This window comes from Primulina eburnea, chromosome 2 (assembly GCF_022965805.1).
Source record: "Primulina eburnea isolate SZY01 chromosome 2, ASM2296580v1, whole genome shotgun sequence".
Taxonomy (NCBI): Eukaryota; Viridiplantae; Streptophyta; class Magnoliopsida; order Lamiales; family Gesneriaceae; genus Primulina; species Primulina eburnea.
This window is the reverse complement of record NC_133102.1, coordinates 5,797,882-5,813,362: the sequence shown is the minus strand read 5'-3', so window position 1 is coordinate 5,813,362 and position 15,481 is coordinate 5,797,882. Positions and strand designations below refer to the sequence as shown.

The 15,481-nt window shown below is 39.7% G+C and overlaps 2 protein-coding genes across 3 annotated transcripts; one reads left to right on the top strand and one right to left on the bottom strand.

The window, feature by feature from the left end:
• The first annotated feature begins 91 nt into the window (after nucleotides 1-91).
• LOC140822752 (uncharacterized) lies at nucleotides 92-2,109 on the top strand. The gene is made up of 2 exons (XM_073183616.1): nucleotides 92-974; nucleotides 1,360-2,109. Exons 1-2 carry the CDS (start codon nucleotides 344-346, stop codon nucleotides 1,989-1,991), a joined length of 1,263 nt encoding a protein of 420 aa, XP_073039717.1. The 5' UTR covers nucleotides 92-343; the 3' UTR covers nucleotides 1,992-2,109.
• A 9,317-nt stretch (nucleotides 2,110-11,426) lies between these two features.
• LOC140822751 (uncharacterized) lies at nucleotides 11,427-14,114 on the bottom strand. 2 transcript variants are annotated; one of them, XM_073183615.1, is made up of 4 exons: nucleotides 13,579-14,114; nucleotides 12,880-13,054; nucleotides 12,178-12,271; nucleotides 11,427-12,005 (listed from the first exon to the last, which is right to left on the bottom strand). In XM_073183615.1, exons 1-4 carry the CDS (start codon nucleotides 13,923-13,925, stop codon nucleotides 11,650-11,652), a joined length of 972 nt encoding a protein of 323 aa, XP_073039716.1. In that variant the 5' UTR covers nucleotides 13,926-14,114; the 3' UTR covers nucleotides 11,427-11,649. The 2 variants fall into 2 exon arrangements, with proteins under 2 accessions (XP_073039716.1, XP_073039715.1); XM_073183614.1 differs by having other exon boundaries at nucleotides 11,427-12,020; nucleotides 13,579-14,112.
• Nucleotides 14,115-15,481: the final 1,367 nt, after the last annotated feature.

The following is a 15,481-nucleotide window of genomic DNA, read 5'->3' as shown; positions in this document are numbered from 1 at the left end:
ACTAATCGATAATTGATTTAGGACAAGCATGACCAAACGAGGATTCACAGTTACTCCTATATATGGTTCGCAGCTCTCTGATTTTTTTTACAGCCTGTACATTCAGCACTCAATGCATGTAAATTTATCTGCATCACTGTATCTATTTAAAAGATTTGATTGTCAGGTTGTATCTCAAATTGCTATCATTTTTCATATCTTTGTTATATTCACAAATCCAGTCTCTAATTTGTTTTTCCTTGGTAAAACTCAAAATTCAAGAAACTTGGTCTGTGTTTCTTGAAAATTTCTGGAACACAATGGAGAAGTTTTGAGAACTTTTTGTGGGTACTGAAGGAGGAGTATGGGGGAGAAGAAGAAAGAGCTGCCAAAAGTCTGGTTTTCTCTGAAGAAATCGTTCGACTGCAAATCAGATACATCAGATGTGTATACACCGAAGAACAAGAAGAATTTGAGCTCAATCTTGACCAGGAAAACGAGAAACAGGTCCGGTTGTTCGAGGTCTATCTCGAATCTGAAAGATGTGATTCATGGGAGCAAAAGGCACTTCGAGAAGCCCCCTAGTTGTAGCCCAAGATCCATTGGGAGCAGTGAATTTGTCAACCCCATAACACACGAAGTCATTCTGAGCAACTCAAGATGTGAGCTCAAGATTACTGGTTGTGGTGGGTTCGGCGGCGGAGGCGGAGGAGGTGACGGTGGTTCGACGTTTCTGGGTACTTTAACACCTGGCACGCCTGGTCCTAGAGGGCAGCCCACAATGCATTACTTTAAGCCTTCATACATGGATTCTGGAGCCACACCACCGAGAAAAAAAGAGACTACTTTGACGGAAAGGGAGGGTTTTGTGTCAAAAAGAAGGGCTTCAATTGATGAAGAGAGTAATGGGCTTTGTGGGTTCACTTGCCACAAATGTGGAGAACATTTTGTCAAGTGGGAGGCTCTTGAATCACACCACCTTTCCAAGCATGCTTGTGAGGATCTTTTGTTAGATTTGTTTACTCTCTGCTTTTTCACTTTTGTTGCTACTTTGAATCCAAAACTCACTCAATTGGATATTGTTTGTGTATTCAGGTTATGTTTTTTAACCTTTTTTCTCGTTTGCATAAAAAAAAAATTTAAAAGCCCTTTTTGCTTGTTCTCTTCATCTTTGAGGCCTGAGGATACTCATAACTGAATCTTTGGTAACTAGAATTGTGGCATGAACTTTTTGAACAGAGATTTTACAAGAGATATCTGTATTCCAAGATTTTGCCCTCTCTTTCTTCAATATCAACAACGTTGTTTGAATGAAAAAACCTGGTCTCTTTTACTTTTCATTTTTATATGATTTCTAAGCTGTTAATTCCCATGTCACAGTGACTGAACTTCTGGAAGGCGACTCATCAAGAAAGATCGTGGAAATAATCTGTCGTTCGAGCTGGCTAAAGGCAGATAACCATCACGTTCGAATAGACAAAATCTTGAAAGTGCATAACATGCAAAAGACCCTCGCTCGATTCGAAGAATACCGGGAAGTGGTGAAGTTAAAAGCGAGTAAACTCGCTAAGAAACACCCTCGTTGCATAGCCGATGGGAACGAACTCTTGAGATTCTACGGCACGACTCTGGGATGCTCCCTCGGCATCAACGGATCATCCAATCTTTGTCTATCCGATAAATGTCGTGTGTGCCAAATCATCAGAAGGGGGTTCGGCAAACGGGAGTTCACAGGTGGGATCGGAGTTTTCACGACTTCCACGAGCTGTAGGGCATTGGAATGCGTAGAACCGGATCGCCGGGACGACCTGTTTGTGAGAAAGGCTTTGATTGTGTGTAGGGTAATCGCGGGAAGAGTACACAAACCGTTGGAAAACATTCAAGAAATGGCCGGACAGACAGGATTCGATTCGTTGGCGGGTAAAGTCGGCGTATATTCTAACATTGAGGAGCTGTACTTGCTGAATCCTAGAGCACTTCTTCCTTGCTTCGTGGTGATTTGCAAGACATGAAGAAGATGAATTCAAGATTTAGTAGATTTCTTCGGTCTCTCCTCTGTTTTTTCGTTAATGTTTCCGCAGGTTGTGGATTCAAATGTTTTGTGAAATCTTGGTATATTTGTTGACATTACACCGAGCTTCCATATTTTTCTATACAATTGCATGATATAACAACTAAAGAATTGAGTTTTCTAATCAATGTTCTTTTAAATTGTTGGCAAAAACTTGTGTGAGACGATCGTATTTGTGAGACGGGTCTCTTATTTGGATAATCCGTGCTAAGAGTATTATTTTTTATTGTGAATATGGGTAGGGTTTCGTCTTACAGATTAAGATCCGTAAGACGTCTCACATGAGACACTCTAAATTGTAAGGTATGTGGAGGATAATTTGGTACAAAATTAGGTTTGCGGGTTAATGAATTAGTCCGAGAGTTTATTTAATATGTATCGAAATCTATTATATTAGTTCGAGAATTTATTCAACGCTCGTATAGAAAGATAACTTCTCCGAAGTCCATCGTTAATTAAAAAAAGTTTGGCAAGTCTCCATTTATTAGGCAAAATTCATTAAATGAGGGACCATTGAGCCACCATGTGTCTCCATTCTCTCTATCCACCATAGACAATGAAATGAATCACACCTAAATTAAAGAAAAAATCATATTAAAATTTCTTAAAAGCTTTTTGAGCAAAAATATTTTTAATCATCGTAATGTCCAATTAAAAGAAAAAAAACAAATATATTTATTACATAAATTTTAAAATAATAACATTTTGTCACTATTACAAATTGTGCGAAGCCACTCATTTCCTTCCTCTGTCAGGCCATGCATTGACCGATTTTGAAATCCTCCAAGTTAATGTACGTGAAATTTGGTATATTGGGTTTTATTTATAACTTTATATATCATATTAAATTAGTAATATAAATTTTTAATATATAGAATATTTTATTTTAATTTGTTAAAATAATATTTACAGTGTAATCTACATATACAAAGGTGCATGTGGTCCTAATCGGATAGATAATTTATAATAAGACTCAAAAAATGGAAATTCAGAACCATATATATATATATATATATATATTATATATATATATAAATAAAATACGACATTTACTCGTATTCATTCTGAGAAAAATAAAAGAATTTATGGAATTTGTTGTCGTCTGGTATGCAAGAAATGCCAAAAAAATTATGGAAAATGACACAACAAGTAATTTATTATACGATGTTCGAAAAAAATTGAATGGCAAAAGAATAAAATATTGAGCATTTAGTGCTGATTCTGACTTCTGACTTCCGAGTAGCGTCCACAGAATCACAAGCAGCCACTATTTATTTATTTGTTTATGTATTCTCTCTACTTTTATTATATATTTTATGTTGTTTTAATCCGTAGTTGTCGTCTTTCGATCTAAATTTTGTAAATCTTTAATTAACGGAGCAATTTATAGATGATGATTGTCAATTTAATCATATTGAACAAGTTATCTGCGATAAAATCCATGGAAATATGTTGATAAGATAAATAAAACCCGCAATCATTATCATTACATGATGTGATTGAATATGAATAGGTTTCACGAATCTTTATCTGTGAGACCGGTCAATCCTACCGATATTCACGATAAAAAATGATACTTTTAGCATAAAAAGTCATGATTTTTCATGGATGACCCAAATCAGAGACCCGTCTCACAAAATACGGTCTTTGAGACCGTCTCATACGAATTTTTGTCATTGAACATATATATATATTTCAAGATAATCGGCGACCATTGATCATCCTCCGGTGAGTTGAACTAAATAACTATAAACCAGAGAATCATGCATGATTATTTTTATTTTTTGGAAAAAAATAATACTTATTTATCTAAAGTTTTGTTCGACGAGTAATTCGGTCAGTGATATAAATATTACATTTGGTTCTCGATTATTTGATTATTGTGTATTTTACACAATTTGTTCTCAAAATTATTAATTTAATTATAATATTCTATAAATTAAATTAAATATATTATGAGATTTAATAAGATTTTTTAAACAAATTATAAAATATGGAACTACAAGAAAGTTTTTATTACAGTAAATAAATTTATAACCAACAAACAATTCAATAAATAAAATATGCTTTAACAATATGAAAATCTCTTTTGTAAGACAGTCTCCTGAATCTTTATCTGTGAGACAGGTAAACCCTATCGATATTCACAATAAAAAATAATATATTTTCATAGATGATCCAAATAAGAGATATGTCTTATAAAGTACGATCCGTGAGACCGTCTCACACATTTTTCTCTAACAATATTATACATCGAGTTAGCTTGCTCCAATTATTTCTCACTATGTGCTCCATTGAACGTGGACTATCGGCCCAGTAATGGCATTAAAGTCTTTCACTACCTCACTAGTCCCAATTGGGCCCAAGCCTAAATCCATTTAGCTCCGGTATTTCGATGGGCTTCAGCCCTAGGCCCATCATTTTCCTTCCAAAAGTGGATCCAACGCTGATACAGTTTCAGTCCAGTGGGCATTGGGAGAATCAAAGATGAAATTCATTTCTCAACCAAAAAAGGTTGTACTCAAAATCCAACATTCAGCCAAATATACAAGAGAAAACGACAGCAAAAGTGAAGCTAACCGTAGTATTTAAACTAAGCTTCATCGGCTTTAGAAGCAGTAGCTGCGGCTTGCCCTCGAAGACGACCGGTTCTTCTAGCAGCGATAAGACCAACCTTTTGTCCAGGTGGAGCGTCGCGACGCACAGTAATGGCATGACCAATATGTTGATGGCTACCACCACCATGGACGGGATTCATAGCAACACCACGAACCTCGGGCCCTGAATTTCTCTTCACTCTGAATTTGTGATGAGCGTTTCCAGCCTTCAAGAGTGGCTTCTCTGTACGACCTCCTCCAGCAACTTGTCCAATCATGCCACGGCATCCACTAGGCACAATATTCTTGGCCCCTGATGCTAGTAAAAAACTAGTTCAGTATATATTCAGACACGGACTAAGAAACTTGGGAAGTTCGTTCAATTGCAAGAAGAAGCAAAAAATAAACACTTGGGGATACATTGCATGTCGCCAAAGAGAATACTGCGACCAATTCAAGATAATCCCTAATTTAACGTATGCAATAGCAATATAGAGAACAAAAACAAGCTCAAAACCAACTCCAGCAAATCCATTCCAAACATTCATGATAATAAGAATAAGTTCAGTTTCGAATAGATAACATCGTATCTATCACAATAGTTGAACAAAAATCGACTACCTAAACTCAATAAACCAATCAGATTGCGTGAGTTAATGTCTGTCATGTTGGACGAGATATCAAATGAAATAAATAATAAAACAATAAAAAATGCGAAAACGAGACATTTATAAGTTATCTTATCTTAAAAAAAAGGCTTATTTGTACTAATGTGATCCCTCAGGGATGAACCCATCAAGATCCGGCCCAAACCCTTGGCCCATCCCAAGTCCAAATAGAAGACATGCCCATCAAGGGCCCAGGTATTCTCCTATAAATAACAGGTTTGTGCGTATGATATGGCATTCACTATATTGTTTTCAGCAGCACCCTTAGCTGCTCCTCCCATATATCCTCAGTCACTGACTTGAGCGTCGGAGGGGCTACGCCAAGACACCCTCATGGCCCTCTTTAACGGTCTTTTTCGTGATTTCAGGCTCAGGACAATTTCAAAACCCTGCGTCTGTACTAGTGACACTTGCTGGGAGCGGACCCTAAATTTCCCGTGAGTATCACTTGGCGCCGTCTGTGGGAAAATTTGAGATGATACGTAGAGATGGTAGGGAAGAGAGGGAGTAGAAGAGCTACCTCAGCGTCATCGCGTCCTCAGAGGGGACCTGAACAGTCTCATGCTGAGGCAAGGCATGAACAACCCCATCAGGAGGCGAGAACAGAACAACCTCGTCAAGAGAACAGGGTCGAGCAACCCCGTCCTAATTAAAATGTGGAGAACTTGACCCTGAAGCAGTTGGGTCAATTTATCACCCGGACAGTGGATGAGGCCATGAAGAAGAATCAAGAGTCTATGTTTGTAGAGGAACAGGCCGCTCGTCAGGAGCGTGAAGAAAATGTTGAAGTCCACCAGAGCAGGGTTGAAGAGACGCATCCCCTCCAAAGTGGGAAGATTAGTGAGATGAGGGAGATGTGGAAGAAGATACAAAGGTTGAGAGAGCAGGTAGGAAGCAGGGAGCCGGTACCCAAGAAAAGAAGCCCTTTTTCACTATCCATCTTGGAAGAAGGGCTTCCCCCAAACTTCCGACAATCGAACGTTGGAGAATTTGACGGACATACAGACCCCGAAGAACATTGGGGAGATTTGAGAATGCGGCTATGTTGCATCAATATTCAGATGGGGTCAGGTGCAGGGTGTTCCTAGGCACGTTGGTGAGGTCAGCCCAGCAATGGTTTAATACCCTGCAGCCCAACTCCATACAGTCTTTTGAGGATTTTGCTATAGCTTTCTTGCACAGATTTGCCAGAAGCAAGAGGCATCAGAAGAATTATTTGAGCTTGTTTGTGATGAAACAACAAGAGGCCGAAACTTTACGGGAGTTTGTCCAGCGCTTCAACAGCGCAGCGTTGGAAATACCAGCGGCTACCCCCGACATCATGATAAGCGCCTTTACCCAAGGGTTGAGGGGGAGAATTCTTCAAATAGCTGGTCAAGAAACCTCCATCGAGCTATGATGACTTGTTAGCTCGGGCGGAAAAATATGTAAATCTAGAGGATCCCAGCGGCACAAGAAGATGGAACAGCGGCCCGGGGGAGGAAGAACTGAGAGAGCGGAGAGAGGAGGAAGGAAGAGGGGTGCAGAGGAAAAGGAGGAGGATAAAGCTAGGGGACAGAAGACAATTCTCATCACATGTTTCTCTGGATATGAGTCGTGACGAGGTGATGGAGGTGAGGGAGCCCGAGGGGAGGTGGGAGAAGTCGCGAAGGGTTAAGAGCAGTGCTAGATTGGCTTCGCGGGACAGACGAGAAAGATCCGCATCCGAGAGTCAACCAAGGTCTCGCCCGTCCCCTAGGCGTGGTCAAGGCCCTCCATGGATAAATCAGAGGATCGGGGAGCAGAGAAAGGAAGGTCGAGGTCAAGATGTCCCTCAGGAGCCCGTCGAGCCGAGAAGGGGAATGAACGAGGATAACCACCCTTCGAGAGGAATGATTCATATAATCTCGGGGGGTGATAGTGATGGAGACTCTGAGCGAGCTCGGAAGGCACATGGGAGAAGGTTGGAGAACTTTGAGATATCTAGGGGTGCAGACTTACCACAAGACCCCATCATCAGCTTTGGGCCGGAAGACCTCCGAGGCGTTGTGACTCCACATAATGATGCCTTGGTGGTGATGGCCACCATTGCCAATTATGATGTGGCGAGGATATTTATTGATAATGGAAGCTCCGTGAACGTATTGTTCAAGAGCACGTTAGATCAAATGAAGGTGGAAGGATTTGAGTTTGAGACGGTCTCCACCCCGCTGTACGGGTTTGCAAGACACGTCATCCCGCCTTTGGGTCAAATTGTGCTTCCCCTATCCTTGGGAACTCATCCTCGGCGGGTAACAAAGATGATAGCATTCACCGTGGTGGATACCCTTTCAGTATATAATGGAATTCTAGGACGACCAACCCTGAAGGATTTCAAAGCCGTAGCTTCCACTTTTCATCAAAAGCTTAGGTTTCCTGTGGGAAAAGGAGTTGGAGTCTTGTGCGGGGACCAAAAAGTCGCGCGTCGGTGTTATGAAGGGCTAGTGAGGGAGGAGGGAAAAAGAGCACGTGTGGAGCTTAACATGATTATGAAAAGAAGAAGTGGGTAACTTTGTCCTGTGGAGGTACAAGAGGAGTAGAAATGAAAAGTTGGAGAATGCGCCGAGAAAGGCTCTAAAGAGGCTCAGTGAACGCTTACCACATTAGAGAATATTGATCTTGACTTGAATTTTTCTGTATTTCGTTTCTGAATTTGTCTTATGTTATCAGTTGAAATTTAATAAAGTCAATTTATTCTATTAAGTTCGTGGATGTTGTTATATGTGAGGATGAGAAGAATTTTATTTTCCTGCTAAGGCATCACATAGCAGAGGAGCAGAGTGGAAGACGAGAATTAAAGTTATTTTTCCTGCTAAGGTGTCGCCTAGCAGATGAGCAGAGTTGGGGTGGAAGAGAAATTTTATTTTCCTAATAAGGCATCGCCTAGTAGAGGTGCAGCGTGTAGAAGAAAAATTTTATTTTCCTACTAAGGCATCGCCTAGTAGAGGAGTAGCGTGTAGAAGAAAATTTTATTTTCCTACTAAGGCATCGCCTAGCAGAGGAGCAGAGTGGAGGAGGAGAATTAAAGTTATTTTTCCTGCTAAGGCGTCGCCTAGCAGAGGAGCAGAGTGGAGGAGCAGAATTTTATTTTCCTGCTAAGGCATCGCCTAGCAGAGTAGCAGAGTGGAGGAGGAGAATTAAATTTTATTTTTCTACTAAGGCATCGTCTAGTAGATAAGCAGAGTGGGGTAGAGACAAACTATTATTTTCCTGCTATGGCGTCGCCTAACAGAGGAGTTAGAGGGTGGAGGTGTTGAATTTTTATTTTCCTGCTAAGGCATCGCCTAGTAGAGGAGTTAGAGGGCGGGGATGTTGAATTTTTATTTTCCTGCTAAGGTATCACCTAGCAGAGGAGTTAGAGGTGTAAATGTTGAATTTTTATTTTCTTGCTAAGGTATCACCTAGCAGATGAATTAGAGGTAGAGATGTTGAATTTTAATTTTTCTGCTAGGGTATCACCTAGCAGAGGAGATAAAGGGTGGAGATGTTGAATTTTTATTTTCTGCTAAGGCATCGCCTAGTAGAGGAGCAGAGGTGAGGAGGAGAAAAATTTTATTTTTCTGTTAAGGCATCGCCTAGCAGAGGAGCAGAGTTGGGGTGGAAGAGAAATTTTATTTTCTTACTAAGGCATCGCTTAGTAGAGGTGCATCGTCTAGAAGAAAAATTTTATTTTCTAACTAAGGCATCGCCTAGTAGAGGAGCAGCGTGTAGAAGAAAAATTTTATTTTCTGCTAAGGTATCACCTAGCAGAAGGAATTAGAGTGTGAGGGTGTTGAATTTTTATTTTTCTGCTAAGTTATCACCTAGCAGAGGAGTTAGAGGGATGGAGGTGTTGAGTCTTTATTTTCCTGCTAAGGTAGTCACCTAGCAGAGAGTTAGAGGGTGGATGTGTTGAATCTTTATTTTTCTGCTAAGGTGTCATATAGCAGAAGAGTTAGAGGGTGGAGGTGTTGAATCTTTATTTTCCTGCTAAGGTGTCACCTAGTAGAGGAGTTAGAGGGGGAGGTGTTGAATCTTTATTTTTCTACTAAGGTGTCACCTAGCAGAGGAGTTAGAGGGTGGATGTGTTGAATCTTTATTTTCCTGCTAAGGTGTCACCTAGCAGAGGAGTTAGAGGGTGGAGATGTTGAATCTTTATTTTCCTGCTAAGGTGTCACCTAGCAGAGGAGTTAGAGGGTGGAGGTGTTGCAAATTTATTTTCCTGCTAAGGTCTCACCTAGCAGAGGAGTTAGAGGGGGGAGGTGTTGAATCTTTATTTTCCTGCTAAAGTATCACCTAGCAGAGGAGTTAGAGGGTGGAGGAGTTAGAGGGTGGAGACGTTGAATCTTTATTTTTCTGTTAGAACATCGCCTAGTAGAAGAGAAGGAGAGTTGGATATTTTATTAGCCCTGGTGGTTTAATAACATCAAAGATAAACTCGTGAGAAGCGGTAAATTCAAATGCAAAATACTCGCGGAATAGGACCAACAGAACGAACCGAGCGTGGGCGAGCGTGAGGCGCGCGGGCGAGCGTGGGCTGGCAGGTGCACGCGAGGGCGAGCAGCGCGTGCGGCGGGGCTCGGCTAGGGGCGTCGGGCGAGCAGGTGCAAGGGCGAGCGTGGCGCTCATGCAAGGGCGCTCGGCTGGGGCTGTGCGTTCGGGCGAGGGCGAGCTGGATGCTCGGGCTAGGGCGAGCTTGGCGCTCGGGCACGCTCGGCGCTGGCAGGGGCGGGCGTGGAGCGTGTAGGGGCGAGGACGTGCGCGCGGCAGGAGCGAGCGTGCGCACAGCAGAGGCAAGCTTGAGACAGCGAGCGCGCGCGGAAGGGCGAGCGGTAGGGCGAGCGATGGGCGAGAGGCGAGCGCGCGCGGCTGGGGGCGCCGGGCGAGCGTGGCGCTCGGCGAGGGGCGAGCTCGTGACAGGAGGCGCGCGCGGCAGGGCGAGCAATGGGCGAGAGGCGAGTGTGCGCAGTAGGGCGCTCGGCGAGGGGCGAGCTCGTGGCTTGGGCTCGGACGAGGCGCGCTGCAGGGCTCGGACGAGGCGCGCGCTGGCTAAGACGAGGCGTGCGAGGGATCGAGCGAGAGTGGGACGGTGTGCAGTGGTGGCCGGGGCGGCAGGACTAAAGTGACGGTGGAGTGGTTGTGAGGCGGCGCTAGGGTTATCGCGCAGGTAAAGCGTGGGCAGGGAGGAGCTGGTGAGTGGTGAATGAATTTCAGCGGAAATTTTTGTGGAGGTCGATCCCCGTAATTTTCACAGCGGTGAACATCGTTCGTTAACGGCAAACGAAGTAGATTTTTCTAGTACGGTACGTCCTCATCGTCGATAAACCAAGGACAACACAACTAATCGAACTTTGAACCTACTGATTCAGTTCGACTCGGGAGGGGGAGACTTGTGATACCCCAGGGATGAACCCATCAAGATCCAGCCCAAACCCCTGGCTCATCCCAAGCCCAAATGGACGACAGGCCCATCAAGGACCCATGTATTCTCCTATAAATACCAGGTTTGAGCGTATGATATGACATTCACTATATTATTTTCAGCAGCACCCTTAGCTGCTCCCCCCATATATCCTCAGTAACTGACTTGAGCGTCGGAGGGGTTACGCCAGGACATCCTCCTGGCCTCCCTTTAACGGTCTTTTTCGTGATTTCAGGCTCAGGACAAATTCAAAACCCTGCGTCTGTACTAGTGACACTTGCTGGGAAGCGAACCCTAAATTTCCCGTGAGTATCATAATGTAATCTAGTTCATGAATCTCAGCCTACATTTATGTATCTATATTATATATAAAAATTGAGTTAATTAGTGACATCGACGAGTTTTTACAGATACGTTATTAATTTAGGCAATTAATATTTTTCTAATAATTTAATAATAATACCTAATCCGTTTTAAAAATTCAAAAATTAACATATTATTTTCACAAATTCAATATTTAATATAACTGTGTTATCATTATTAAAATAATAATTTCAAATTATACCAAAATTTATGAACCAATTCAATCTATTAATGATCATGATTTATATACACAATAATCATTATTTTACACATGTTTCATTAGTTATTAATAAAGTGATAGTTAATAATAGTAATGGATATATGAAAACAAAAATGGTAATGGATATATGAAAACAAAAACCAAACCAAGAGCGATGAACGCAATTTTTCACATGGCATCACAAGTGTCAAACCAAAACACAGAAATGCAAGCAACCACAATCCACAAGTTGTAATCCAAACAAGTAGGATTTGACTACGACACAAGTAGTAGATGTCGTTTTTCGGTAGACTCGACAGATTAATAGAGGTATAGAGAGCAGAGAATGATGATTAGCGTCGCTTAAACAAAATGACCACAATGGCCATGACCGCCAGTCCCAAGAAGGATGCTTGCATTACATTTTCAGCACCTAATCTTGGAGTCCCATCACCATTTGCAAATACCTTGGCCACTTTCCCTCCAAACAAATTTTGGACGAAATCAGACAAGTTGTTCATCATACCAACCAATGTAACCTTCATTTTCTGAACAAGGTCTACAAAAGCGTTGGCCGGCTCAGATTCCACATTGCTGGACGAGTCCTCTACAAAAGCGTTGGCCGGCTCAGATTCCGCATCGCTGGACAAGTCCTCGCTGCTCTTTGCGGATAACTTCTCAAGATGATCAGCAGCATCAGTAACTGAATCTGATAAGCCCAGACCTTTTACCAAGTTAAAATACCAGGTGTAAGATATCATGTTAAGAACTAGCAAAAGGCCTAAGGATTTCAGTGAAATGGCTATAACATATTTCACATAAAAAGTTAGTTAATTCCAAGGGTTATTAACACTTCAAAACATGATTAAAAAAAAGCATACTTGTCTTTTGCAAATGCAGAAACTCTTGAAGCTCTGGATTCTGTAGTACCGCAGTCCACACATTCGGATCACAGGCAATTGAAGCGACAACATTCTACCGAAACATCGTATCAAGATGTCATAATCACAGGATTATATGATCTTTGATCCACACAGTGGAAAAATCGATAAATCAATTATAATACAATTACACATGGAAAAAAACTCATTTTTGAGTAACCACGTAATATATGATTCAAGAAAACGGGATTAAATCCCCACAATTAAAATAGAACCTTGCTTATCAGACACAATCCAACAACACCAACTTCTTGTTAAATTAACTCATAATTTTATGTAAAGTAACAATGAAGATCTCACTTCTGAAGCCCCTGCAGAAGAGTGGAGAAAAATTCGAACATATGCAAGCAAAGCTAAATGTAATAATTTTATCAAACATTGGTGCATGTGATTATTTTATAATGATTTATTAGTGTACATGTAAGACTCCTGCAGCCACCTGGATTTAATCATTTCGGTTAAGCAAGTACAAATATGACATAATTGCAAGCTGAACCTTCTGTTTACATTGTTGCTTGCGTGGGCTTACTGGTCGCATGCTTCGGAGTTAGCTAAAAATCTGGGTCCACCCCTAAAGGAGAAATGGACTCTAGGCTGGTGAAATTATTGCCCCAAAGATAAGTAGAAAGTAAGTAAATAAACCTGAGCCTCAGAGCTCTCGTGCAAGAGCCTGAAAGCATTGACAGCTGGTGATGTTAGTGCAGGTGCCATTATCTCACTGATGCCATAAGCTTTAGCACAATCAACTTGTGAGTTTGAAAGAGATGAGCCCAAGTCGTGCTTAGCAATAGCTGTATCTCGAGATGACAGATACGCCCTGCGAATCAAGAAATTTGAAAAAACAGAAGATTCTAAAGATCGTTCGCTGCTTTACAAGAGACAAAATTCTGGTTAGATCCACGTCAGAGCTTAATAAAAAGTTTCTCAGCAGGCATTTAATTGCAAGCAGGACATGGAGAGGCTAAAGTTACAATTTTTAACAAAATTACACATCAAACTTGGTTTTCTTTTTCTATTTGTGAGGGGAGATCATCCATGTCTTTTCCCTAGATCTGCCGCCCACTAAACACAGTACAATGCACCGCTGAGGCTTCCCTAATTAACTAGGGTGAGGTAATAATGATGATCGAACAATCCAAAATTCATTAATCAGCCCAAGAAAATTAATCAACACTTAAAGCTAATATCATCGCCACCTCAACTAACTGTGAAGAATCGAGATTAGCAACAAACCCGCAAGTCACAATGAAAGTGAACACACCAAGCAATCACATGAAAAGTACATTAAAAAAGCTCCAACCGGAAAGAAATTTCAAATTCTAAAAGTTGAAAGGAAGATACTTTTCAAGAGTGACAGCAAGTTCAGAAGTGGCCTCTTTGGCTTCCTGAAGCGTCGGCGCACCGCCGAACACAACTCTCGGCATCGGCTCACCCGCCCACATAATCACATCCTCCTCTCCACCAGTGTGCACCCAATCATCGCTCTCCGAGCACGAGTTCCGAGACTGCGAAGACACCAGCTTCATTTCCTCCCCCGACGATATAGTGGTCGCGGCAGCCCGAACAGAAAAGGGCCCGCGGTTGGATGATGAGATCGGAAGGTGCTCCGCCGTTATGCCACGGATACCACCAGTCGCCACCGTGACCCCGGTCAGCTTCGCCGCAGCCCTCATCGCTCCGCCACCCATAGTCACTACCGGAAAACAGGAGAAAATGAAGGATTCGAATTGATTAACAAAAAATTAACTTCTTTCAAGGGTTTGGCTTCCTGTTTAAGAAATCTAATCTGGGAAAGGATAAAATCCCTTATCGAAGCCGACGATTCGGTTATCGAAATGTAGAGTGAAGCGTGGCGGAACGGAATATATAAAGGTAAGATATCTGTCGATTTGATAAAACGATAAATATATATATATATATATATATATATATATATATATATATATATATATATATATATATAAATAAAAGCAGAGTTTTTGCCAAAAATAATAATTTCCCGCCAAAATATCATTTCTAAAAAAAGAAAGATTTATCATCAATATTGACATACGTGCACGGCAATAAATGACCGCTTCAATTATTGTCTGCATTGATTATATCAATTCATTTAATTCAATTTCGAATTTAATTAATTTTTATATTATTTCAAATGTAATTTATGTATTATATGTTTTTAATTTTTTTACTCAAATTAAAATTAAACTATATTGAAAAAGTAAACAATATTAAAAAAATTTGCATTAATTATATCAATCAGTTTAAGTAAAAACTGTATAAATAAATTTAAAATAAAAATAATTGCAATGTTCAGTATCAAGGTAAATCATCCAAAAATAATTTTTGCTATTTTAAGTAATTTACTCCTCAAATTACTTGCTAAAAAGAAATACAATATTTAATTAGTTTATTTAAATTTTCTAAAAATAAAATTGGTTGAATATATATATATATATATATATATATATATATATATATATATATATATATATATATATATATAAATAGAGTTTTTGCTAAATTTAGTAAGTTCCTGCCTAAATGACATTCTAAAAAAGGAAATAAACGAAAAATGTGGTAATATATATTATAATAAATGTCTAAAAATATTTAATTCGTTATTAAAACTGTATATTAATGTCTGTATGTATAACTGCTTGAAAATTGAATCTTTCTTAGGAATTACAAACCAAATTAAATTAAATTTCAAATCCAGAAATAAAATTCCATTTTGGAAATTATAAACCAAATTCAAATAGTTATTCAAAATTTAAATATGAATTCTGAAATTTTGAAACATGTTTAAAAAATGGTGCTCCTCTGAAATTATTTTATTAATTTAAAATTAATGACACATATATCTAGATGTAAGGTTATTATAATTAAAAAATTCATCTATATTTTAGATGAACTATTTTTAATTTGGTTTTATTTTTGAGATCTAATATATTTATTCCAGTGATAGTATAAAATCATTTTTCTCTTCAATTTATTAACTTTAATCTTAGACCAACAATTCTCGAATTATTATAGATGATTAAAAAATAATCGTAAGTCAATTTAATATAAACTATCATTTTTATTATTTTTTTATTCATGCAAAATAATATAAACAAGAAAAAATTGTTAATTAACATATTTAGAATTAAAATATATGTATGAAATTTGACATACTTAACAGGCAAATTTTGTTTGTTAAATTAATTCAAGGCCAAAATTTGATTATGGAGTTGTTATTAAGCTA